At 43.1% G+C, this 27,173-nt stretch overlaps 1 protein-coding gene across 1 annotated transcript in view; it reads right to left on the bottom strand.

The window, feature by feature from the left end:
* The window catches only part of GALNT18 (polypeptide N-acetylgalactosaminyltransferase 18), a 328,962-nt gene that overhangs the window by 119,895 nt on the left and 181,894 nt on the right, over nt 1-27,173 (bottom strand). Inside the window, exon 2 of the mRNA XM_081314130.1 lies at nt 21,000-21,192. Within this exon, the coding sequence (XP_081170256.1) occupies nt 21,000-21,192 (193 nt within the window). The remainder of the gene's footprint in view (nt 1-20,999; nt 21,193-27,173) is intronic.

Below are 27,173 nucleotides of genomic sequence, written 5' to 3'. Positions count from 1 at the left end.
TGTGTAATAAAGTGTGGCGGTAACAATGAAGGATGCGTGCCTGCGACCATCAATCAACCATCCCAATAATAATGGGCCTTGGCTACTTTTAGGAGCATCCTCCTCAGGTAAACTTTGCCTGCACTATATCGGCTAGTAGGAGTGGATGCTCTGGGTGAAAGAAGCTAAGACCTACAGAATTTTCAGCATGTACCTCTTTTTATGTGAAAGAGGTTTGTCCTATAAGATCATATATTACATGTTCCTACATTTTGTTGCACAGTGAAAGCAATCATCTTCAGGAAGGCATCTGGACCTACCTGATAGCAGCAATAGTTTTAATGCTACAGGTTGGTCCATTTTTTGCAACTGGAAATAGTACCGTAGTGTAACGAGAACAGACTCTTCTGTGGCTCTGGTTATAACATTTACCAAAATAATAATTTATGAAATGTGTAACTCTCAGCAACTCTGGGCAGCCCTCACTGAGACTGGACTATTATCCATCTCAATAATACAGAAATGATCATTATGGAGAGAAAACAGATCACAATCAGCTCAACAATCTAACATAGCTGTAGGTCACATAACAGAGAACAGATAGTCAATAAAGAAAGTCTTCAAACATTCCAGCAGAAAGAAATGGGTTCTCTTGGATACAGTCCATGTTTTCTTTACATACACCTATTTCTTTTTACTTCTAACTGTACTTGAAAGAAATATTACAAGTGAAATTTAAAATAAAATTCCTCAGGATAAATTACAATAATTTGAAGGCTAACTTCTATTAAGATTCAATATGCTTCAAAGAAGCCAAGGGTACTCAATAAAACTCATGAGGAATGAGCTATTGCAGTATAAATTTTATTACCGTATATACTTGAGTATAAGCCGACTCGAGTATAAGCCGAGACCCCCAATTTTACCCCCCAAAACTGGAAAAAGTTATTGACTCGAGTATAAGCCGAGGCTGGGAAATGCAGCAGCTGGAGGCTGGATCCCCCAAAAGACGTCTCTGCTGAGATGAGAGAACGGGGTGGCAAGCCGCCGAGAGAATGGGGCGGTGGAGTGCTCCACCGAGAGAATGGGGCGGCTTGCTGTTCTCTCGGTGCAGCACGGCATAGGCTGGATCTCGCGAAAGAAGTCTCCGCTGAGCGAGAGAATGAGGCGTCTCAGCGCCCATTTTCTCGGCGAAGACTTCTTTCGGGGGATGCAGCTTCTGCCGCCCCTTTCTCTCAGCTGCCCAGTGGAACAGCTTGCCACCAGAAATCAAGAGTGCTCCATCACTGGAGGTTTTTAAGAAGAGACTGGACATTCACCTGTCTGAGATGGTATCGGTCATGGTGGCGAAACTTTTAGAGACCGAGTGCCCAAACCGCAAGCCAAAACCCACTTGTTTATCACAAAGTGCCAAGGCAGCATCGGCATTCTGGTGCCCTCGGGGGAGGGGACAGGGAGGCGCCTCTGAGTGCCGCCTCTGGCACGAAAAAAAAGGGGGAGCAAAAAATGGGCCACCGTACCGCAAGGCACAAAAACGCCAACCGCCGCGCCGCAGGGTGCAGATACAAGGCACCGCACCACGTGAGAACGGGGCTGGGCTAGTGAGTATCACGCAGGCACTAGCCCCGCCCCCTTTGCAGCATGTGCCTGCTCGTGGCCCCGTGCGCGCATGCACGCATGTAAAATGCTTCCCCCTCCCTTTTCTTCCACTCCACCAACCGACAAGGACCTGCTGCTGGCAGCGGTGGTGGCGCACGTGCCAACAGAGAGGGCTCTGAGTGCCACCTCTGGCAGGCGTGCCATAGGTTCACCACCACTGGTATAGGTCCTCCTGCTTGAGCAAGGGGCTGGACTAGAACACCTCCAAGGTCCCTTCCAGCTCTATTCTATTCTATTCTATTCTATTCTATTCTATTCTATTCTATTCTATTCTATTCTATTCTATTCTCTTTCTATATTTCTATTCTATTCTATTCTATTCTATTCTATTCTATTCTATTCTATTCTATTCACTTTCTATATTTCTATTCTATTCTATTCTATTCTATTCTATTCTATTCTATTCTATTCTATTCTATTCTATTCTATTCTATTCTATTCACTTTCTATTCTATTCTATTCTATTCTATTCTATTCTATTCTATTCTATTCTATTCTATTCTATTCTATTCCATTCACTTTCTATATTTCTATTCTATTCTATTCTATTCTATTCTATTCTATTCTATTCTATTCTATTCTATTCTATTCTATTCTATTCTATTCACTTTCTATATTTCTATTCTATTCTATTCTATTCTGTTCTGTTCTGTTCTGTTCTGTTCTGTTCTGTTCTGTTCTGTTCTGTTCTGTTCTACGTTCTGTTCCATTCCATTCCATATTTTCTATTCCATTCTGTTCCACTGTCAGAGCCCATCGGAGGCAACCCAGTCAGCCCAAACAGGAGTTACACTAAGGCTACGCAGCCTCTCCTCTCAACCTGAACCCCTCCTTACCTTTCCTTTTATCTGCATCCTATTTTTAACTGCCGGCTCTGCCCTGCCCTATTTTGTCCTTGAGCACTCGTGAGCTCATCAAGAACAGAAGGTAACCGTGGGGGGAAAGGCAGGGCAAGATCTGCAAGATCCCCATTTGCATTTGACTTTGCCATCCCATCTGGTTCGAGATAACACACGAGAGAGAGAGAGAGAGAGAGAGAGAGAGAGAGAGAGAGAGAGAGAGAGAGAGAGAGAGAGAGAGAGAGAGAGAGAGAGAGAGAGAGAGAGAGAGAGAGAAAGAGACAGAGACAGAGACAGAGACAGAGACAGAGACAGAGACACAGAGAGAGAGACAGAGACAGAGAGAGAGACAGAGAGAGAGGCAAGCTTCCACCGCCCCATTCTCTCAGCGGAGGCTTGCCACCCATTTATCTAATGCCTGAGAAGAATCGAGCAATTTATAACCATTGACCTTAACATTTTAACACCACGGAAGTAAATGACCAGCGACCGATGTCCCTTTCCTTTGATTGAAAAGGGAAGGTTTTACTCCCTTGTCAATTTTCCTAAACCCATCAGCTCAGTTCTAGCCAAACAAAACAGAAGCGGAGGCTCAGCATTGTTAAAAGGAGCCAGAATGTTGCCCAGAGAAAAAATTCATTTTCCAATCCTCCATCTGAGTTCTGATTTTCGACTGCGAAAAAGAAAAGCTGTGTTTCACGAGCTTCTGTTGTCTTTTCTTCACCGGTGGAGAGTTTCTGCAGATTTAATTGCAGCGTTATTTGTGGTTGATCATATCCAGCCATCCTACCTGGTACTTGCCTCCGTTTCCCTGCTGAGTAAAGCCAGACAGGAGGAGAGCAGTTACACACAAAGAACTGGGTTACAAATAAAGGTAACGGCAAAGAAAGGCTGTGTTAGAACCCTTGAAACGACAGGTGATCCCACATGGTGAAAAGAAGCGCTTAAGCCAAACTTACTCCCCTTCGGAAAGGCGCATTTACCGCGCAATCCCAGCAACCCTAAAAAAGGAAGCCCGGCCAGCAAAAGAGCCTGGGGATCCGAACGAAAGGTGGCGGTCCCTGCAGTTGAACTAAGAATGAAAAAGATGGGAAGTGGCTGCTTCTTTAAAAGCTCTCTTCTCTCAGGGATGCCCGAGATAGTGAATTGCAAGCAGAAATGAATTTCTCCTTCCGTTTCTGATCCGCGCAAACACCCAAGCGTGAACGCCGTCACCTGATAGCTTGGGTGCCTGTTCAATTCGTTTGCGAGAGAGAGAGAGAGAGAGAGAGAGAGAGAGAGAGAGAGAGAGAGGATGAGGAAGAGGAAGAGGAAGAGGAAGAGGATGAGGATGAACAAATTTTGCAGCGCGTTTGCTTTCAGCTTTCAACGAAGAAGGGAATGTTCTCCACTTCTCGCCTCAACTTTTTCTTTCCTCAGGAACCAGAGGCAAGGGCTTTCTGATTGTTTGTTTGTTTTACCACGAGTTGACAGTTGGGCAGAAACCAGAGGGGGGAAAAAAGAGTTTTGGGCTTCGTGGGAACCGAGGAAGCAAAACAAGATGCAAAGTCTAAAATCTATAGGCTCATAAACCACCCCGGTTTCTTGAAACAAACCGGGATTTCTCTACCCCAACCTTGAAACCATGGATCGAGTGAATCTCTTTACCGAAGAATGTGTGTGTGTGGAGGAAGGGAGGGAGGGAGGGAGGGAGGGAGAGAGAGAGAGAGAGAGAGAGAGAGAGAGAGAGACGCACACCTCAGCAAAAAAGAAAGAAAAAGAAGTAGTAGAAGAGGCAGAGAGCCCCTGTGGGTAGGAGTGAGGATGGGGAGAAACAGCAAGAAGACCGGGTGGGGTGGGGTGGGTTAATCACTAAACCTTCCAGTGTTTAACCAAAGCAGCTTTTGCATTTGTCAAGCTCTGCTAGCAGGGCACTGGACGGGCCTGGCGGAGCTGCTGAAGGTGAACGGGAGAAGGTGAGTCTTCGCCGAGAAAATCTCAGCGCCCATTTTCTCGGCGAAGACTTCTTTCGGGGGATGCAGCTTCTGCCGCCCCTTTTTCTCAGGTGCCCAGCTGAGAGAAGGGGGTGACAGAGGCTGGATCCCCCGAAACAAGTCTCCGCTGAGACGAGAGAACAAGGCGTTTCTCTCTCCCCCCCCGCTTTTGCCGCTTTTGTCTGTGCGTGTGTGTGTGTGTGTGTGGCCCATCTGCAAAGCTGCCGAGGAAGGAGAAGCAGGATACTGGTTGGGTGGGGGAGCGGCAAAAGCGGGGGGGCAGAGAGAAACGGCTCCACCTTTGGTTCCCCCTCCTAAAGCACAGGGGCGCTAGAGAAAGTTTGGAGTTGGGTAAGGAAGCGCAAAATTCAGGAAGGAAAGCGGGGCGGCGGGCGAACGGGAGACCTGCTGACGTTTGGGCAGGTGCGCGCCGGGGAAAAGGCCGGGAGAGAAGGGGGTCCGGGCTGGGGGGGAGGGGTGGGGGAGAAGGAGGCTTCCCGGGCTGGGGGGGAAAGCAGAAGCGAGGGATCACGACTCCTCCCGCTTGGATGCTGCCGCCGCCTCCTCCTCCTCCGCCGCCGCCTCTGTCTCTGCCGCTGCTAGGAAGGCTGCCAGTGCTGCGGCCGCCTCCGCCACCGCCACTGCCTCCTCCACCCAACCAGTATCCCGCTTCTCCTTCCTCGGCAGCTTTGCAGATGGGACACACACACACACACACACACACACACACACACACAAAAGCAGAGAGTTCCCCTTCCCCCTTGTACAGGAATGAAAGGCCCCCCGAAGGAAGCCCAGCCTCTTCACCGCACCGATCCGCTGAGGAGGAAAAAAGCTTATTTCTATTGCCATGTGCAAACTAAATTAAAACAACTTGGGAAGCTCGCCCGTGGGCTGCATTTAGAAGGATTTGGGGGCTTTTGTGATTTGCTTCGCCTACAAGTGCCTTAACCACGACTAGCCCATGGCTCCAATTCAACAAAAAACGCTCTCTCGGTGCCTTCCAGATGCGCGAAGGTCACCCTGACTACAACCAGCCTGGGATTTGGAAAGGCTTACCAGGTTATTGGGACAGACTGGCTTGAATACTTGGGGTAACATTTTTCAGGAGGAGGATCCTTATGTCCACCCCGATAGGGCATCTTCCCCTCACAAATCTTCCCTTCCCTTCCCTTCCAAGCGGGAGCTCCGCAGCAAATGACCAGCGTTTGGACAGCGTGTGAATGGGCGAGCTTCGCCGTCCCCAAACAACGCAATTCCTTGCAGCGATGCGGACAAGAGGGAAAGGAAGCCCAGCGGCCAGACTGCACTCCCGCCCTGCCTCCCCAAGGGCTTGCGCGCGTCCTAATGGCTTGCGCGCGGCCTCTCGCGAGGTTGCTGCCCCTCGTGAGCCCGCTGGCTGACGCTGGCTCCGTCTCTCTCTCTCTCTCTTCCTTCCTCCCTCCCTCGGTCTCCCCCTTCCCCTTTTCCGGCTCAGCCCCACGTCACCAGGAGACCAAAACGGGGACATCATGGCAGAGCGGAGGAGACACAGGAAGCGGATCAAGGCTTATCTCCTCCCTCTTTTCGCAACCGCTCTGCGGGATGAGTTTCCCTTTTCCTTCTGGCTCACCCCCCCTCCCCCGCCCGGTCACCCTTCACTCCCTCCTCCCCCTCCGCCTCCTCCGAGGCCGCCACCAGTCAGCATCTCTCCTACCGTTTTTGCGGCTTTTCCGTCGCCCCCGCCGCCGCTCCCCCTTCCCCACGGAGCCAGCCGCATCCAGCGCCTTCTTCCTCTGGAGGGAAGCACCGAAGCCTCGGCCGCGCGCAAGTCCTCTTTTTTTTTGTTCACTGGAGTATAAGCCGAAGTGGATTTTTTCAGCCCAAAAAGTGGGCTGAAAAATTCGGCTTATACTCAAGTATATACGGTAAATGTTGAACATATTGCAAAAAAAATTAATGTTGCATGTCCATTATATTACCAGTTTGCTTAATATTTGTAGGCTCGTGAATAATATTCAATGAATCAATATGCTAACCAGGCTACTGCTATATGTTCAGTTCAGTAAGTAAGGAGCCAACTTTTAATATGCCTCCATTTGTCAATATCAGTGCATAAGCAAAGAACATTTATAAGCATAAGGTTTAGATTACCCACGATTTTAAAAATGAGAAAAAATATTGATATTAACAGTATTGCCAAAAGATCAAGGTAAAATGCAAATATAATGAGCTCTAGTTTGTTTAAGCATCTTTTAGTATAGGGTTAATTATAGTTCTGACTTCTGTTTTCTTTATTATATTCATTCTTAGACTAAACATTAACCTGTGACATTATCTTTGCCATTTAAATGGTAATATACTTTATTGAAAGCCAAGACAAGAATTGTATATAAATTACCTTTATTCTTTTACAACAAGAATGAAGACCTTGTCTTCCACCCAGAAGTATTGGTCTGAATTGCCATCATCTCTTACACTGATCATGCTGGTTTGAGATTATGGGTGTTGAAACTCAATAACATCTGGAACGTCACAAAACTCCCTTTTTATGACTGTGTAATTCCTTAGTTATTTGGGGTAGAGTCGGGGTGAATTGATGGAGCTCAGAGTTAACTGACTGGGTGCCCTTCCTGAAGCCACATGGAGTTCGCAGCAGAGTTCGTCCTAGGAGAGAAATATCTGATGCTACCTTTGGTTCAACTCTCCTCCTTTCAAGTGAGAGGCAAGTGTCTTCACCACTATGCCACCATGCCATTCATCTGAAGCATCATATTACCTATCCTCATTCTACATGGTCAGATAGTGAATTAATGAGGGAAAATACTGGGGTCATTAAGTGATACCTCATGTGACTGTGACTTCTAACTTTCTTGTGATTTGCATCTTGACTTTGCTTGTGGGAAGCTGGTAGGAAATGTCAGAAATAATAATTATGTAACTACGGCTCACTGCAACATTATAATTGTAGGTCAGGTGCCGAGTGCCAAAAATCGCAATCACATAATTGTGGGGATGCTTTCAATGGTCAGAACTCCAAGAACTAGTTGTAACTACCACTGATTCAATGCCATTATATTTTTAAGTGGTCACTAAATCAGGACCATCTGTATTTTTGAGTGCGTGAGTAACTCTCATTCTCTTGCATTTATAGGTCATGATTTGGACAGTGTCTGAGGCCTATTTGCTACTCTTCTTACTTGATCCATCATTAAACTAGGAAATATGTAGTAATCTAGTTTCCCATTTCATCTAAAACTATGAATATTAGTTCATAAAAAGGTCATATTTGTAGGAGATGACCAGCTGAGCCCAAGAATAGGGTCAGATGCATCATCAGTGTGACGTCTCAATGCTCCCAAAAGAGATGTAAGTCCAGCCCCCTTGAAATCCATTGACTCTTATCTGCCTTGAACATTAGTAGATCAGATTGTTGTTTATAGGTTGCATGAAATAAACTCACAGTGCTTTTGAACTAGCTCCTGGTTTCTTGTGCCTGACAATATTAAGAATTTATTTCAATAGCCTAGGTTTGAGCTATAGCCAAAAATATATATTGTTATAAGTTGTAACTGAAGAACCATTGTTTCTTAGCTTAATTGTTTAACTTAGTTTTTTTTCTGCCAATAAATATTCAGTTTCAGAAAAGGTACTGGGGAGCAAAGCTGGGAATATAGCATCTGTCTGCAACTATTAAAAGCAACTGTACCATTCCCCAGTACTGTGCAGCTTAATTTCACAACTGCTAGACGATCCCAGAAAAAGATGCAACTGCTTTAAAGAGCTGCTTACAGGTGCTATGTTGACTTCTTCTGCACTCTACATGCACCTTAAAAATCCAATCTGAAGCACTGCATGCCTGTAAAATGTGGCTTTAGGATATTCAAGGTATGAGAGAAATGTTTTGCTTTGTTTGCGCTGTACAGGGGGAAACCAAAATGCTGCCTTCACTGAACTCATATATCATCTGTTTACAGCAAGATATATTAGCTGAAATGTGTGTAGAATCCAGAATCCAGGAAAAGAAAGTAACTTATGTTGAGACTGGGGTTCGTGACATCAGGCAAGAGGTGATAGTATCCTCATGAATAAGATTGTTTCATTTTCAAATATCCTCAAATAAAATGCTTACATTCAAATAGGATGTTCAAATCTCTTTCTTTATAGATATTTTTCTTATTTCCTATAGTCTTACTACTTTCTAATTTTTTTTTTAATCCCATTTATATCCCGCCCTTCTCCGAAGACTCAGGGCGGCTTACAATCTAAGAAGCACAAATCAATGTGCTTAGCAATAGCCTTCATTCTATGTATATGCCTGCTTATTAGGGCTTTTGGGGGCCCCAAGCAGCATTTTTACAAAGTCACCTTATTGCCCCCAACAATCTGGGTCCACTTTCTAATTTATTTTGAGTTTATTCTTATAGCTATGGTTATAACACCTTCTTTATCACTCATCCAGTCTTCTTATTCTATCCACCAGTCTTTTATCTATAGCCTATAATATTATCCTGTTTAACCCTATAGCAATAATTTCTTACCCTACCTTTGTGACAGCCAGCATTTATACAAACATATCTTCATCTAATCTTTAATACATTCTCAATAGTCTACTTTCTTATACCATGTACAAGTAGAAGATGTACAAATTTGTACAAATTTCAAGTAGAAGATGCAAGCAATATCTGATAAGTTATAATATAAATTATGCTGTACATTATCTTGGTAGAATGAAATAAAGCATACATATTGAACTGAACATTTAAAAGATAAAGGTTTCCCCTGCCAGTCAAAGACAAAACACTACATGAGCTGAAAAAATATGAGCCCAAAATATTAAACTATTTGCATATATTATATTAAATGCCATTGTTTATTCCCCTAATAGATTATGTCCATTTTACAGTGAATTTTAAGTTACACAGAAACAGTTTACATTTCAGCAGAGATGGATCAAAGGCAGCTACTAATATAGATAGAAAGAAAGAAGAAATTGGGGTCACTGAAGTAACTCTTGAGGTGATATTGAGATGAAATACGATAGCACCTTAATTTTAAAAGATTTTTTAAAAAAATAAATAGAAAGAGAATGATATATTAGCACCATTAAAGGATGGGGATTATTCAACAAAACATGTTTAACACACAATACAAAAGTTACTGCCTATGAGTGGGGAGGGGGATTATGGAAAATAAATGGCACTTGAGAGTTAAAGCATTTATTTCCCTTGGTGTTTTAAGAGGAGATTGGACAAGTATCAACAGGGAATAGGGAATGGTTTCAGCAGATTATAAATTTGTCCACAGAAGACTGAAGAAGATATTCTTCTCCTGTTCTCTTTTATGGTTACAAGTCAGGGATTTTATACATTCATAAAAAAGTCTATAATGAATATCAACATTTTTTAAAAAGAACAATTTTATCTTAAATCATCTGCATATTTATTTTATTTATTTTTATCTTGCCATTATTATTTTTACAAATAACTCAAGGTGGCGAACATATCCAACACACCTATTTTCCTCACAATAACAACAACAACAACAACTGTGAGGTGAGTTGGGCTGAGAGAGTGTGATTGGCCCAAAGTCACCCAGCTGACTTTCATGGCTAAGGCGGGACTTATTGCCTTAATAAGTCTTATATAAAAAATCCAGATATGCACTATATTTAAATTCATTTAGATTTCATCTTTTTGACAAATGGCATATTTAAATATACTAATACTTTTTGACTGGATAATGTGAGCTAGGATAAAATTAAGGAAGATAAGAATCTACCCTAATAATAAACGAATTCTGTTATAGTGTCTATATTATTTTTATCCTACTTTTCATCACCATTTAAGTCTGTTTGGGCCTTTTATTTTTAAGGAATTTATTTCACTTTGGCCTGGGGAGGAATGCACCCATTTTTATCTGTTCTTCCTGTAAAACATTGGGCTAAATTGGGCTAAACATAATTCCTTTGGAATATAGTAAAGCAGATTAGTAGTAAGGAGAGGGACCTGTTAAAGCACAATCAATTACATCATGAGTTCACAAAGAATTCAAACCTAAGAAAATTTACTTTCCTGATATCAGCGAGAACCTGTTTGGGGGGAAACAGTAAACAGTATCTAGAACTGATTCATCAGAGACCATAAAATTGTGATTTAGAGTCAAATCTGTTGTTCCCTGAAGATCAGACAAAATTCCATTAAATCCAAAGTCTGCGAAATCCAGTTCCATTAATCAAAGATTTACTGTATTATATTGGTGAAAGGGGTGCACGTTACTGGAATGTGAATTCTTCTCATACATTCTGAATGGAGCTGAATGCAGTTGTTATTTCCATCTTGTCCCTTCATTGTCTTTGCAATTAAAATCAGTTAAAATTTGAATTAATTCAAATCCTCATCTTAAAATAGCAGTGAAATAACATTAAATTACTAGGGAGAGCAGAACCAAAATCAATGCCACTTTTAATCTATTATAGCCCCAATCATCTTGAACAAAGCAGAACTGCTCAGGTTTCTTAGCTGGTTAATCCAGTCAAACCTACTATAATAATAATACTTTTTTTATTGGCAATATCCTGTTCACCACGTTCATCATCTTTTGAAGATTTCTCTTCTGAATCCCATGGAGATTCTAGTCGTAGATTACTTATGGTTCTTGATGCAGAAAGGCCCATCACATCCAGCTCAAACTTCCTGAGTTTCCCCTTTGCAACAGAAGTTAAGGCATTCTGAAAATGGCTCAGGATGCCCATTTCCCAGCCAACCCATCAATCAAATCCTATACTTGCAACCAGCCTAAAACCAAATTTTGTTTAGCTTGAGACATTTTTGTATTGATTCAGGTTACAAAAGTGAGCTTTTTTTTTTTAAGAAAAAGCATTTTTAAAAAAAGTTTTTGAAAAGAGAAATCTCAGAACTTTCTGAAATGGTATTCCAGCCATGTAACAAATCCTAAAGGAGCAGAGACCTATTTTAGTTTATGTAGCACACTGGCTTTTATGTGCAAATGTTGCATTTCATTTCAAATGCAAAGGTAAACATTAGTGAAAAAAGCAAGTCTCTGTGATGGAAAAAGAGAAGTTTATGTTGACTTGTCCCTTTATTCCATACATCCTCATTGGGAATGGATCATATGCTTCATACATTTCCTTTTGTTCTCTTCAACTACAGCATTTCTCCAAAATTTATGTTAGTTGAAAATGTTATCTCTACCATACAGATGCACTATAGGGAATCCGATCAGGCACAGACAGTTATTATCCAGCTGAACTAAAATAATACATATGTTCTGGCCTAATGTAGATTCTTAACTCTACAATTAATACTTTGCAACATTTTCTTCAAGATGAAATCTAGATAACCGCATTTCCTACACCACATACTTCTAGAGTTGAGCTTGCACATCAGTTCACATTGCCAGGCTGACATCTAATTTCATAATGAATAGAATGAATAGAGTCTGTTTTATTCACATCTTGACATTTATCAAACTTCTCAAGTTTTATCAAACAGTTTTGTCTCACACAGCTTCCACAATCTGCTTGCCACCACCAAAAAAAGAGGTTCCTGTTAAAATCAATATTGCCTCTTTGATTTGGACTTTGACTTTCTTATATGCTATAATGATACAAATAACTTGTAGGACTCAAAGTAGATATTTAAATTACATCTGTAACCCCTATCTCATGCTCCAAATAGGTCCCTTATGATTCAGGCAGCAAGCGTAGGAAGTGAGAACTGATTCTCAGAGGTGCCATATTATCCTTAAGTGGAAAGAGCTACTACTTACATGTAGTTTTTAAGGCTTACATATTTGTATAATAAGTTATCTAGACCCATTTCATTAAATGTGATTAATATATGTGACTCAGCCACAGAAATACATCATTTTTGACTGCACATTTGGGATCTACTATAGGATTCTTAAAGAAAGAATTACTTGAGGATCCTTACAATACATTTTCACTTACTCAAAGTATTATTTTATGATTGTCTAATGTGTACCGGGTATGTGTTTCATACCTACTTGAAACTCATTGAATGTATTTTGGGTTTTTTTGGTTTTAATATCTTCAAGTCAGTCTTGACCCCTGCTGACTACCTGGGCAAATCCATTGGCAAGACTTTGGGAGTAAGATGCCATTGCCTGCTTCCTAGGGCTAAAAGAAAGTGACTGGCCCAAGAACATTGAGAAAGCTTCATTCCTAAGGTGGGACTAGAACTCACGGTCTCATTTGATGCCTTAACTTTTACACCAAACCGGCTACTAAGTATGTTTTTTTTTCCAGTCCCTTACAGAGAGGCCTCTTATCAAATTGCTTGGAGATTTAGTTGTAATGTCTTTATTACAGTTTCTTTCACACCAATTTTCCTTCTTTTATTCATGAAAACTATAGCCCACAGGTTTGCTCCTTAGTATTTACCGTATATACTTGAGTATAAGCCGACTCGAGTATAAGCCGAGACCCCCAATTTCACCCCCCAAAACTGGAAAAAGTTATTGACTCGAGTATAAGCCGATCCGCCGTTCTGCAAGCCTGAATACACAGGAATACCCTGTGTGGCCGCGGCTCGTCGGCAGGTCTCCGTTCCTCCTGCCGACCTTTGGGGAGGTTTGGGCGCCTCCCCAAACCTCCCCAAACGTCGGCAGGTCTCCGTTCCTCCTGCCGACCTTTGGGGAGGTTTGGGCGCCTCCCCAAACCTCCCCAAACCTCGGCAGGTCTCCGTTCCTCCTGCCGACCTTTGGGGAGGTTTGGGCGCCTCCCCAAACCTCCCCAAACCTCGGCAGGTCTCCGTTCCTCCTGCCGACCTTTGGGGAGGTTTGGGCGCCTCCCCAAACCTCCCCAAACCTCGGCAAGTCTCCGTTCCTCCTGCCGACCTTTGGGGAGGTTTGGGCGCCTCCCCAAACCTCGGCAGGTCTCCGTTCCTCCGCGCAGACCTGCCGACCTTTGGGGAGGTTTGGGCGCCTCCCCAAACGTCCCCAAACCTCGGCTGGTCTCCGTTCCTGTTTGGGGAGGTTTGGGCGCCTCCCCAAACCTCGGCAGGTCTCCGTTCCTCCGCGCAGACCTGCCGACGTTTGGGGAGGTTTGGGCGCCTCCCCAAACCTCCCCAAACCTCGGCAGGTCTCCGTTCCTGTTTGGGGAGGTTTGGGCGCCTCCCCAAACCTCCCCAAACCTCGGCAGGTCTCCGTTCCTCCGCGCAGACCTGCCGACCTTTGGGGAGGTTTGGGCGCCTCCCCAAACGTCCCCAAACCTCGGCAGGTCTCCGTTCCTGTTTGGGGAGGTTTGGGCGCCTCCCCAAACCTCCCCAAACCTCGGCAGGTCTCCGTTCCTCCGCGCAGACCTGCCGACCTTTGGGGAGGTTTGGGCGCCTCCCCAAACGTCCCCAAACCTCGGCAGGTCTCCGTTCCTGTTTGGGGAGGTTTGGGCGCCTCCCCAAACCTCCCCAAACCTCGGCAGGTCTCCGTTCCTCCGCGCAGACCTGCCGACCTTTGGGGAGGTTTGGGCGCCTCCCCAAACGTCCCCAAACCTCGGCAGGTCTCCGTTCCTGTTTGGGGAGGTTTGGGCGCCTCCCCAAACCTCCCCAAACCTCGGCAGGTCTCCGTTCCTCCGCGCAGACCTGCCGACCTTTGGGGAGGTTTGGGCGCCTCCCCAAACGTCCCCAAACCTCGGCAGGTCTCCGTTCCTGTTTGGGGAGGTTTGGGCGCCTCCCCAAACCTCGGCAGGTTTCCGTTCCTCCACGCAGACCTGCCGACCTTTGGGGAGGTTTGGGCGCCTCCCCAAACGTCCCCAAACCTCGGCAGGTCTCCGTTCCTGTTTGGGGAGGTTTGGGCGCCTCCCCAAACCTCCCCAAACCTCGGCAGGTCTCCGTTCCTCCGCGCAGACCTGCCGACGTTTGGGGAGGTTTGGGCGCCTCCCCAAACCTCCCCAAACCTCGGCAGGTCTCCGTTCCTGTTTGGGGAGGTTTGGGCGCCTCCCCAAACCTCCCCAAACCTCGGCAGGTCTCCGTTCCTCCGCGCAGACCTGCCGACCTTTGGGGAGGTTTGGGCGCCTCCCCAAACGTCCCCAAACCTCGGCAGGTCTCCGTTCCTGTTTGGGGAGGTTTGGGCGCCTCCCCAAACCTCCCCAAACCTCGGCAGGTCTCCGTTCCTCCGCGCAGACCTGCCGACCTTTGGGGAGGTTTGGGCGCCTCCCCAAACGTCCCCAAACCTCGGCAGGTCTCCGTTCCTGTTTGGGGAGGTTTGGGCGCCTCCCCAAACCTCCCCAAACCTCGGCAGGTCTCCGTTCCTCCGCGCAGACCTGCCGACCTTTGGGGAGGTTTGGGCGCCTCCCCAAACGTCCCCAAACCTCGGCAGGTCTCCGTTCCTGTTTGGGGAGGTTTGGGCGCCTCCCCAAACCTCCCCAAACCTCGGCAGGTCTCCGTTCCTCCGCGCAGACCTGCCGACCTTTGGGGAGGTTTGGGCGCCTCCCCAAACCTCCCCAAACCTCGGCAGGTCTCCGTTCCTGTTTGGGGAGGTTTGGGCGCCTCCCCAAACCTCCCCAAACCTCGGCAGGTCTCCGTTCCTCCGCGCAGACCTGCCGACGTTTGGGGAGGTTTGGGGAGGCGCCCAAACCTCCCCAAAGGTCGGCAGGAAGAACGGAGACCTGCCGAGGTTTGGGGAGGTTTGGGGAGGCGCCCAAACCTCCCCAAAGGTCGGCAGGAGGAACGGAGACCTGCCGAGGTTTGGGGAGGCGCCCAAACCTCCCCAAAGGTCGGCAGGAGGAACGGAGACCTGGGGAGGTTTGGGGAGGCGCCCAAACCTCCCCAAAGGTCGGCAGGAGGAACGGAGACCTGCCGAGGTTTGGGGAGGCGCCCAAACCTCCCCAAAGGTCGGCAGGAGGAACGGAGACCTGCCGAGGTTTGGGGAGGCGCCCAAACCTCCCCAAAGGTCGGCAGGAGGAACGGAGACCTGCCGAGGTTTGGGGAGGCGCCCAAACCTCCCCAAAGGTCGGCAGGAGGAACGGAGACCTGCCGAGGTTTGGGGAGGTTTGGGGAGGCGCCCAAACCTCCCCAAAGGTCGGCAGGAGGAACGGAGACCTGCCGAGGTTTGGGGAGGCGCCCAAACCTCCCCAAAGGTCGGCAGGAGGAACGGAGACCTGCCGAGGTTTGGGGAGGTTTGGGGAGGCGCCCAAACCTCCCCAAAGGTCGGCAGGAGGAACGGAGACCTGCCGAGGTTTGGGGAGGTTTGGGGAGGCGCCCAAACCTCCCCAAAGGTCGGCAGGAGGAACGGAGACCTGCCGAGGTTTGGGGAGGTTTGGGGAGGCGCCCAAACCTCCCCAAACGTCGGCAGGTCTGCGCGGAGGAACGGAGACCTGCCGAGGTTTGGGGAGGCGCCCAAACCTCCCCAAACGTCGGCAAGTCTCCGTTCCTCCGCGCCCTGCCTGCCTGCTTCTTTCCGCTGCGGAAAGAAGCAGGCAGGCAAGGCGCGGAGTTTGGGGAGGTGCGCGCGCACCTCCCCAAACCTCCCCAAACTTCGGCAGGTCTCGGACGGCGGTGGCTTGGGAGAGGTGCGGGCGATCCCGGAAGCACCAAAGCCTCGGCCGCGCACAAGTCCTCGGTAAGTTTTTTTTGTTGACTGGAGTATAAGCCGAAGTGGAATTTTTCAGCCCAAAAAGTGGGCTGAAAAATTCGGCTTATACTCAAGTATATACGGTATTTAAAATCCCCATTTCTAGTAAAATTTCCCCACTAATATTTTGTTGTTTCTTCTTCCCAGTGCTTTTTTTGTAAAAGAAAAGGGTGCCAGAACTCACACACGTCATACAACCCACCTTGCCTATCCTACAAGGTTCCATCCAAAAAAGGTGCCGGAACTCCGTTCTGAGCGTTCTATGAGAAAAAAAGCCCTGCTTCTTCCAGTCTATAATATTTTAAACAGAAAATCTTGGGGATCATAATTTGATAATGAAAGCACAGGTGTCTTCTTAGCACTAGGCTTTTTCTAAATTAATTTACATTTTTAAGAGAAGACAGATTGCTCAGAAATATGCTGTTAAACAGATATAGACTGGAATGAATATCTAATAGGTATAGTATGTTTCAAATAACATCTCTTCTAATACCTTTATTTTACTTGAGCTTTGAGCAGCAACTCACCAGACATATCCCTTGAACAAAAAGTAGTTTCTTTCAATGATTTTACCTGTATAACAGAAGCAATACTATGGCATGCATTATTAGATACATAGTTTCTTCTCATGATCAACTCCATTGTGTGATAATTGCTGAAAAAAAGTTGTCATTGCCTTCTATTTCCTCTTAGGGTTTGTCCTACTTGATTGCACATCTGCTCATTTCCAGTCTGCATGCCATTTCACATGGCCTGCAGCATCTCTACAGTTGAGCTTCACAAAGCATGCATAATCAGTCAGGTTAGCACAGTTTTGGTTGTTCCTTTGGCCAGCAATTTTCTACATTTAATAGAAAAGAAATCTTTTTGCTGTGGATTTGTTGCTGCTAGGCAAGATTATTGCATTTTCTCAACTATAAAGGCAAAACTAAAAGTTTTCTGTATATCTTCATTTGCCACATGGTCTAGTCTTGCTATGTGACCAGTAACCCTACTATCAGGGTAGGGTATTCCAATATTTGAGGGGCTGTCACAGAGAGGAGGGGGACAATCTATTTTACAAAGCACCCGAAGGCCAGACAAGGAACAATAGATGGAAACTGATCAAGGAGAGATATAAGGAGTCATTTCCTGACAGTGAGAACAATCAACCAGTGGAACTATTTGCCTTCAGAAATTGTGGGTGCTTCATCACTGGAGACTTTCAAGAAGAGACTGGACAGCCACTTGTCAGAAATGGTAAAGGGTTTCCTGTTGAGCACAGGGTGGGACTAAATGACCTAGAAGGTCTCTTCCAACTCTGTTATTCTGTATTCTGTATTCTTGCATCTTCATCACTAGCCAACATTCCACTGCATGCATTGCTTTGGATCAGATGACTTTTCAAAAGATCTTAAATTTCAGATGCAGAGAATTGTTGTTATTTGGCCACACAGTACACCAAAAACTTAATGCCACTCCATTCAGGCACTAATATTGACCCATATTTGGGCATCCCCAGTGGATTAGAAATCATGAATGAGTATTTGAACTAACAGTTCAGAACTAACAGTTTAGAGCAGTGGTTCTCAACCTGTGGTTTGCAGACCTCTGGGGGGCTGTGATGTCATCACAGAGGGTCTGTGAACAAATATTATGATTTAAATCTTGAGTGAAGTCTTGGAGATCTGTGGCCATGGTCTGTGGCCACAATAGGTACTTAAAAGGGGGTACATGGTGAAGAAAAGGATGAGAACCACTGATGTAGAGTGCTGGATCTGGACACCACATTCAAAGTATTTAATCTTCTTAATAACAGAATAACAGAGTTGGAAGGGACCTTGAAGGTCTTCTACTCCTACCCCCTGCTCATGTAGGGAACCCTATACCATTTCAGTTGTCCAATCTCTTCTTAAAAACCTCCAGTGTTGGACCACCCAGAACGTCTGGAGGCAAATCATTCCACTGATTGTTTCTCCTTTGTTCTAGGTTGCTTCTCTCCTCAATTAGTTTCCATTCATTGCTTCATGTCCTGTCTTCTGGTACTTTGGAGAATAGGTTGACCCCCTCTTCTTTGCGATAACCCTGAAATAGTGGAACACTATTATCATGTCACCCCTTTGTCCTTTTTTTCATTAAACTAGACACACCCAATTCCTGTAACAGTTCTTCATTATGTTTTAGCTTCCAATCCCATAATCATATTAGTTGCTCAAGACCGCTTATACTAGCATCCATATGTGTTATCATTAATCATTTCTAGTCACAGGGTCCATACAGAGAACGAAGAACAATGTTGCAAGAGTAGATTTTACCTATGTAGATAGGCACAGATGTCCACCAGGAATTCACTCTCTCACCACTGCCCTTCATTCCCTGAACGGACATAGAAACTTTCAGTTACAGCACCCATTAAGTTGTACTTTTTATTTTATAAAGTATCAGCTTTCTATGTGTGTGTATGAAACAGATATATTAATAAGAGATTTAGCACAGTTAAAGGGTATGACCTTATTAGCAATTAAAACACCATGTCAGCTAGATCTGGAATATTTAGAGGAAATACCCTTTTAGTTGCACTGTAAGCTAATGTAAAAAGAGATGTCAATATTTTTTTAATCAAAAATTCACTTTTTTATCACTGCCTTTTAAGATAAGATGGGCTACTACTAAAAAAGGGGGAGTTTTTCCTAGTGCAATAAAATTCCCTATTCTATTGCATTTTAGAATTTTTAGAATTCCCTCAGAAAGAAAAAGATACTAGAACTATGGCACCTACTTTTAATTGAAAAAATGTAGGCATGAATTCAACATTAGAATTAATTATGGTTTAGCACAAGGCTGGAGAGCTAGTGAGAAGACTGTACATTGTTAAGGCCTCCAAGGATTGTAGGACAATGCAGGATTATGACACCGAAGAGGATAGGGTCAACATATTCAAGCTTTTTTTTTTTCAGAGAGAGCTAAACATACCTACTGTACTTTACTTCTTATTTCTTTTTTTTAAAAAGTGAGAAGAAAATCAAACTATCTAAAATAGCTACTTGCTACAAACTTTGGTGGTAGGATGTGTTGGAATGCAACTTTCCATGCACTGCCTCCTGCACCAAGATATTTGCTGACCATTAGGACAATAGATTTGGAGGTATCTGAAAGACTCTGCTCATCTTTCCTCATCTAAAAGAGATACAGTACATGAAAGATCCATCCTATATAACATGCCTTCTAGACTGGGCTACCATCATTTATGTTTCTTCTCAGTTAAGTTCTCTTCTTTATTCTGCCTCTGACCTATATGGATTAAGTTCTGACTGAGTCTCTCTCTCCATAAAGGAAGAAAGCACATTACAAACTCTTTACCACAGATAGTTTTAAGAAGGCAATAGCAAACCAATTGTCCCTGGATGTGTCCATGAAGTTATTAGAAGTTAAGTTTTATTCACAAGAGCCTTTACATTAATAAACGCCCTGTGCGTTCCCACAGAGAGGGCCTCCTCAGGGTGCCACCAGTCAGAGAATGTCGCCTGGTGGCCCCCAGGGGGAGGTCCTTCTCTGTGGGCGCGCCGGAATTGTGGAACCGTTTGCCGGTTGAGCTCCGGATGGCGCCCAACCTTCTCTCCTTCTGGCGCGATCTGAAGACTTATTTGTTCGAACAAGCCGGCCTGGCCTGATGGGGGATGGGGTTTGGATTTTATTGTTGTTTTAAATGTATTTTAATCTATTGTTAACTTGGGCATCTTGTTTAATTCCTTTTTAATTTTTGTATTTTGTATTTTTATATGTTTGCCCTGTTCACCGCCCTGAGTCCTTCGGGAGAAGGGCGGTATACAAATAAAATTATTTATTTATTTATTTATTTTAATATTCTAAGGTAACTTTCGGTTGATATATTCCTATTTTCCCATGAAGTGTACAATTTTATTTTTGGTTTTGATTAATTATAATGTATTGTTCTATTTGCATAGTGCTTGAAGTTAAGAAATAGAAAATTATACTTCTTTATGATTCTTCTATTGCTCTCAGCAGCTTTCAGTACCAGTTATCTTTTTGGAGAGGCTGTCTAAATTAGGTGTGGATGGAAAAACTTTGCAATGTTTCAATTTAGAAAGCTTTCCCCAAAAGATGAGATTTTTGCTCCGCCCTGTGGCATTTATACTGTGGAGTTCCACACAAGATTCTATTTTATTCCAAAATGGTAACAACTTCATAAAATAGCGGAGTGAAACCATCCAGGGATTTAGTGTCATCAGTATACTAATAACATGCCACTCTACCTCTCCTTTTTATTAAATCCAGGAGGAGGAGGAGGAATATTAAGTTAATGCTTGTCTGAGAGCCAAAACCTGGAGATTTGCTCAAACAGGAAAGAATTGCTGTCATTATATTATTTATCATCGCTTCTCTTCAGAAAGGATCGCACATATTCTAAAAGATCAAGTTTATAGCTTAGAGATTATAAAAAGTCTTCTGTCAGCTTGTTAGAGTATTATATATCATTCTACCTGAACACAGAAAACACTTGCTTCTCTAACCCATGGCTTGATAATTTTTAATCAGAACAGTTGTCACTAAAACCAAACTATTGTATATATTTGTACCATTGTGTTGGACTTTTTTTTTTAAAAAAAAAAGCATTTAAAAAAATGCATTTTCAAAAGCCCCGAAAACATCCTTCTCCAGCTTTGAAGGATGATGTACAATATTTTAAAAAGAAGAAAAAAGTAAAGTACCAGCTCTGCTAGCAGTTATTATTGTATTTATGGTATCTTTAGAAAATAAACATAGCTGTTAATAATGCCAATTTCACCATATAAAACTTTCATCCGTTGTGTTTTCTGAAAGCCATAGTTTCCAAACACAATAATTTTTGACTAGATCATACCTGCAATACTTAATAAGTTTCAAGTCACTAAAAATAGAATATCATCTAGCCCATTTTTAACCTTTTTCTTTAGATAAAATACATGAAGTTGCTTCTTACCCACTAGGTCTAAAGTCAGGCAAGGGTCTGTCCAGCGGCAAGCGATCACTCAGGTAAGCATTGTAACCATAATACTGGAACTGTTTAAGGGCAATTCGTTGGTTCTCAGGGCTCAGATCCTGGCCCCAGTGAGCAAAGAGGGATGAATCAATGAATGCCTCTGCAGGATTTTCTTCTGGCTTCAACGGTGCTTCTGTAAAAAAAACCAAATGCACTGATTTAAGGAAGGAGTCAATTTTAGTCAGAATTTGGTGCAACTTTTATGGTTTTCTGGTGTTGTACTTTATTATGAGCCATGGTGGCGCAGTGGTTAGAGCACAGTATTGCAGACTAACTTTGCCCCCTGTTAGGAATTTGATCCTGACTGGCTATAAGTTGACTTAGCCTTCCATGGTAGGTAAAATATGTAAACCATTCAGAGAGTGCTGTAAAACACTATGGAGCAGTATATAAGTCTAAGTGCTGTTATTTTATTTATTTATTTATTTATTTTTATTTTTATTGCATTTATATCCCGCCCTTCTCCGAAGACTCAGGGCGGCTTACAAGCTTAGCAGTAGCCTTCATTCCATGTATATGCCTGCTTATTAGGGCTTTCACACACCCCCCAAGCGGCATTATTACAAAGTCAGCTTAATTGCCCCCAACAATCTGGGTCCTCATTTTACCTACCTCGGAAGGATGGAAGGCTGAGTCAACCTTGAGCCTGGTGGGATGCGAACCTGCACTAATTGCAGGCAGCTGGTGTTACTTAAGGAGGTGTTAGCCCACTGCTCCACCAAGGCTCTTTACTATTTGCTGTTACTATTTGCTGTTTATTTTGCTTTACTATTTGCTTTACTATTTGCTGTTACTATTTGCTATCTATCTATCTATCTATCTATCTATCTATCTATCTATCTATCTATCTATCTATCTATCTATCTATCTATCTATCTGCATCTTGCTGCAAGACAATCTTGGATCTAGATATATTCCCACCATATCTCTCTGCACCTTCTTAGAGAAGCTGCATTTTTTCTGGTCTTACATTTCAGCTGAACAATACCAAGAAATATGCATGTCTGAAGTTAAGAAGGTTCCAAATTGGAGCAAGCAAGGAAGTATTTTATTTCACACTCATTATTGTGTGAGCCAGGAAAATATGTAGCTTCTTTAAGGAGACTCTGACTGGTGAAATGTAATTGTACCTTGTCAGCAGTTCCTTAACATAAAGGTATATTTTTAGGGAATCAAACAACTGCCATGAAAGATCCAATTTCTTTAAAAGATGGTAACATGTGTAGCAAGCATGTCCATGTATCTCAAAGCACTTTTTCTCCTTCAGATCTGAACAGCGCATATAATGACTATCAAGCTTTCTGAGATAGCCAACATCAGTTACAAATTGCCACTTGAGCTAGCTCAGGGGTAGGCAACCTCGGCTCTTTTATGATTCATGGACTTCAACTCACAGAATTCCTGAGTCAGCATAGCTGACTCAGGAATTCTGGGAGTTGAAGTCCATGAATCATAAAAGAGCCGAGGTTGCCTACCCCTGAGCTAGGCAAACTACACCAAATTTAACTACAAGTTTATTGCTGTTTTACTTCTGAGCCGTGGTGGTGCAGTGGTTAGAATGCAGTAGTGCAGGCTATTTCAGCTGACTAATGGCTACTAGCAGTTTGGCAGTTTGATTCCCACTGATTCAGGTTGACTCAGCCTTCTGTCCTTCCAAGGTTAAATGAGGGAGCAATATGCTGACTTTTAAACCACTTAGAGAGGGCTGTAAGGCACTGTGAAGTGGTATATAAGTCTAAGTGCTATTGCTACTGCTATTATTAATACATTAATCTGAACATTCTGGCTCATTTGTGTCAGATTTTATCAGGTTAATTATTGCAGTGTTTTTTTCAACATACCGCCTTTTCAGTTCTGCATTCCTTAAAATCCCTGCATTGACTTTGGTATTGCATTTTAGTTCCTTATATTTTCCTGTATCACTGTAATTTTAGAGTACTAATATTGTAGGTGTTATATAATCAATCAATCAATACATTATGGATCAATAGTCATTATATGAGGACTTGGGCTATGATTTATAATGCAGTAGCAATCTTTATTTTAAGATTATCTAAAGATAATCTAAAGATAATCACTCAGATACGTTTTAATTTAACCAAGGAATATAGCTAATTAATATTCATTATGGGATAACATTTTAAATTTCAAGAAATCCCGTAGATTCTCTTAAGAAACATTTAATCAAATGCAATAACGTAGGCACTTTTGTTTTAGAAAGATACATTGATGCCCATTTTTAAAATGGAGGTCATTTTGATAAAAGGTGTTTAAAGGCAATCAAAATAACCAGAAAAATAACCAGGCAAGAAAAAAGATAAAAGGTTCACTCCTGGATGGCATGACCAATCAATTCAGAATACAGAAATATCCAGTGTTTTATATTCACAAGATCAATTATTAGATGAGATTATATTATTTGAGAAGCAGAACCAGGTACAATTTGTATTTCCTTTGAAGCCTTCTCTAATAAAGAAAATACAAAAAGGTTTTACCTCCACACTGCATTTCCCACTGCTGAACAAAGACCCAAGATACCTAATTGTATAAAATATCACTATTATTTCAAATACTAAATTATATAAGCAGGTATTATGCACCTTCTAAAGTCATCCCCCTCCCGTGCATTTCAGTGTAAGAAAAGAGGAGAAAAAAATGTATCCTTCAATCCCCCGTGGATGAGCTATCAGAAAGGGTTGATATTTTTTTTAAAAAAAGTCGGGGGGGGAGAGTAGAGGAGGTTGAAATGCAAAATCTGTGTCAGGTCATGGATAATCACGGAGATGTTATTCAGAGGCAAGGCTTTATTATGACTTCCCATATCACAAGTTGAGCCATTCCCCACAATTTATTTCAAGACCTGTAAGGTCTTTTGACATATCGGATCAACATACTGCAAGTGTATACGTTGTTGGTGATGCAATCAATCTCATGTTAATTAGCACAAAAACCCTTCAGTACAAATCTAAATCTGACTATACTTTGCTAAGCTGATTTGTAAAAAAGTTATTCAAGGTGACATCACATAATGATTTTTAGTATGCACAGCAACCAATCCACCTACTCCAGGAAGTCTGATCCTCTTGATTATTATTGTTTGGCATATTGCCTGAAGAGCTGTTGGGACCTAAACAACACTCAGGAAATGACAAGAGAAGAGACCCAAAGTAAAATGGAGAGAGAGCTTGTTTGCCGTCTGGATAGGCCATTTTAATATTCACACTGAGAAAACATTTAATTATATCCATGGAAGACAGAAATGAGAACTTTAATATTTTATTTCTGCCAGGATTACATACAAGTGGATTCATCAAGCTAGCAATGAAATAAATACATTTTCATTTTTTACTGAACTTCTTATTTTAAAATCGATTCTGCTGATGTAAATAAAAGCAAACCCCCTTTATTTTATATCAATAATTATCAGTTTATTGCAGAAAAGATCAAGTCATGTGTACAAACACACACAAGCACACACACACTCAATCCCTAAGACTTTTCTTCCAGCCATTCTGAATCAGCAGATAGAGTCAGATATTCTTTTCTCAGCTTTGAAGTTGAAAAACCTGCTTAACGTTTATGCAATGGTTCTTTCTGATTTGAAGCCCACTAGTTCTTGCCACATAGCTTCAGCCCTTGCAACTCTATGAATAACATCCAAGTAGTCTTCTGTCAATATAGAAATGAGAAGTACCCACTGCATTCTTCAAGGAAATATTTGGGTCTAATTTCATTGTGGTCTCCAGTTCATTATTCTGTTTCACTTTTCTGAGTTCAGGCATTGGCTAGGTGCTACTACCTGCTGTAATTTGATGAAGAAACTAGAAATATTGAAAGAAAATGAAACATTAATTAAAGGGCGGAGTTCTTTAGCGGGAGGTACCTTTGAATCATTTTTGACTCCTGACAACTACATAGATAAACCTCCAATAGACACCAACTCAATGGCACAGCATTACCCCAACTTCATAAATTCAAACTAGAAACTAAATTAATGTAAGAATATATAAAATAAATGCAATCCATCCAGAACTAAAGAAAGTTTTACCCCAGTATCTGATAGCTTATGAACAGGCAGCATTGTGAGGTAGACAAGAAAAGAAGCAAACCCAGATAAATTAATCCTATTTCATTATAAGATTGCATTAACAGAATCGTGCAAGACTGAAAGTATTCCTCCCCTGACCTCTCTGTTTATTTTCTGGGAAACTAGAGGGGGTTCAGAAAACCTTCTGAAACACTTTTCATGCTTTCCCCTCACCTCCAGCCTCCTATCAGACTGTTACCTAAAATGCAAGTCTTCTTCTTGCCTCCCAAGGTCATTCACACACTACATGAACCCAGAGCTACTCCATCTTACTGGGATGAAGACTCAGCCTGATCCTCTTCCTCCAGACCCAAACATCCTCCAAGGCCGGACAGCATTTCAACATCATCATTTCATTGACCCAGGTTGAAATGTAAAACACTGGGAACACATGATCTCATGTTGGTAAATAATGATCATGGTGGTGGGAAAATAGGGCTCTTAAATAGCTGAACAACTGTGTTTTCCTCTCCAACCCACTCCCAGCACTATTTTTTGTTAATCTCGCTGCTTGTTGGTTTAATCCAGAAGTACACACCATAGACACCTACTAAATCTTTTAGTATGTTAACAGGGTTTATTGCTCCTCCTTATATAAAGGGATTGCTGTGCAGCATGAAAACACCCAGCAAGGTAGTTGTGCAGGGCAAGAGGTCATTGAGAAAATAAAATATTGCAGCCCTGAAGTGTAACCCACTGTTAAGATGGTTGTCAAGTGGTGGGTAGGGATTGATGTAGAGCTCTTTCGAGGAACAATCCTTAGTACAATCCAGCTTCTGTTGTGGTGATAGAAAAGCTGCCAGCATAATTATGAGTCTGACAGGCTCCCTCTGCTCTGTTTTTATAACTGACAACTGTTAGAAAAGAACAGGATAAAGTTGCCTCAAAATAAGCCCGAGGATAAGTTGAGGCCAGTGCTGTGGAGAGAGGGTATAAAACTAGAACTGTCAGTCTAATATAATAAATGACAAATGACAAAAGATGTATACAGTTCCATTCAGAAATTTCTCAGATTTTTCAGACTGTAGCAGAAACTAATTTATTTAAATAGTTCTTCAGACTTCCCAGGTCATAGAGTAATGCTCACGAATAGCATTTTTCTACCTAGATATCAGACACACCAAGATTCAAATTAGAGCAGAAACTCTAATCACAGCAAGCACTTAATTTTTCAGTCACCAGGTTATCACATTTGTTTGTACATCTTGTCAAACAACAATAGAGAACAATAGAGTTCTCAACAGAGCAATACTGGTGTTCGGAAACTGCCACCTCTTCTGCTCTATTTAGAAATGGCATTTCTCTTCTATTTGTCATCCCCCAACATTTGTGGGGATATTGTTATATCTTCGGTTCTTTTAGGCATTAAACAAGACAAAGTGTTGAAACAGTAAACAAGTTTATTAACTCAGAACAGAAGCAGCCCTAATAGCTGTTGCACAGCTATTTATACTGTTAGCCTCTAGGTGGCAACCAATAGGTTTAAAGTAACAGTTTCCCGCCCCAAGCCTAATTATCAGCTTGGAGACAGCCAGTCTGGCTTTAAGTAACAGCAACCATTAAGCAATACAGCAATCTAGGTCAGACATTAAGCAAGTGATTAAAACAGTTATGGCCAATACAATACACCTTTCCCCCTAGATGGCTCAAACCCTCAATTGTTTGACATAGTCCTGCAAATATTTAGGCGGCCTTCTTGACCATTCAGAATGTCTAGGAGTTGCAGGGTTCTCCCAGTCTACCCGCTCGCCTGCCAGGCTGGGTAGACCAGGACTCTGAGGTCCGGTGGAGTTGGGCTGACTCGAGTCCCTTTGGCTGGCCTGTCCTGGTAGGCCCAAACCAAAGTCCAATTTTGCAGCAAAATCTGCCGGGCTGGCACTCAGCGCAGTTTGCCGGTTCTGCTCAACGGATACAGTTTGTGTGTCCAGGGGGAACTCTCCTACAGCCATTCCCCCATCTCCTTGACTTAGAGTTCTGTCTGAGTGTGCAAGCTCCTCTGTTGGACGTCTGTTGCACGGGCCCTGTGT

Source organism: Vipera berus (assembly GCF_964194415.1).
Source record: "Vipera berus genome assembly, chromosome: 1".
Lineage (NCBI taxonomy): Eukaryota > Metazoa > Chordata > Lepidosauria > Squamata > Viperidae > Vipera > Vipera berus.
The sequence above is the reverse complement of the archived record's forward strand: the minus strand, read 5'-3'. Positions and strand labels throughout refer to the sequence as shown.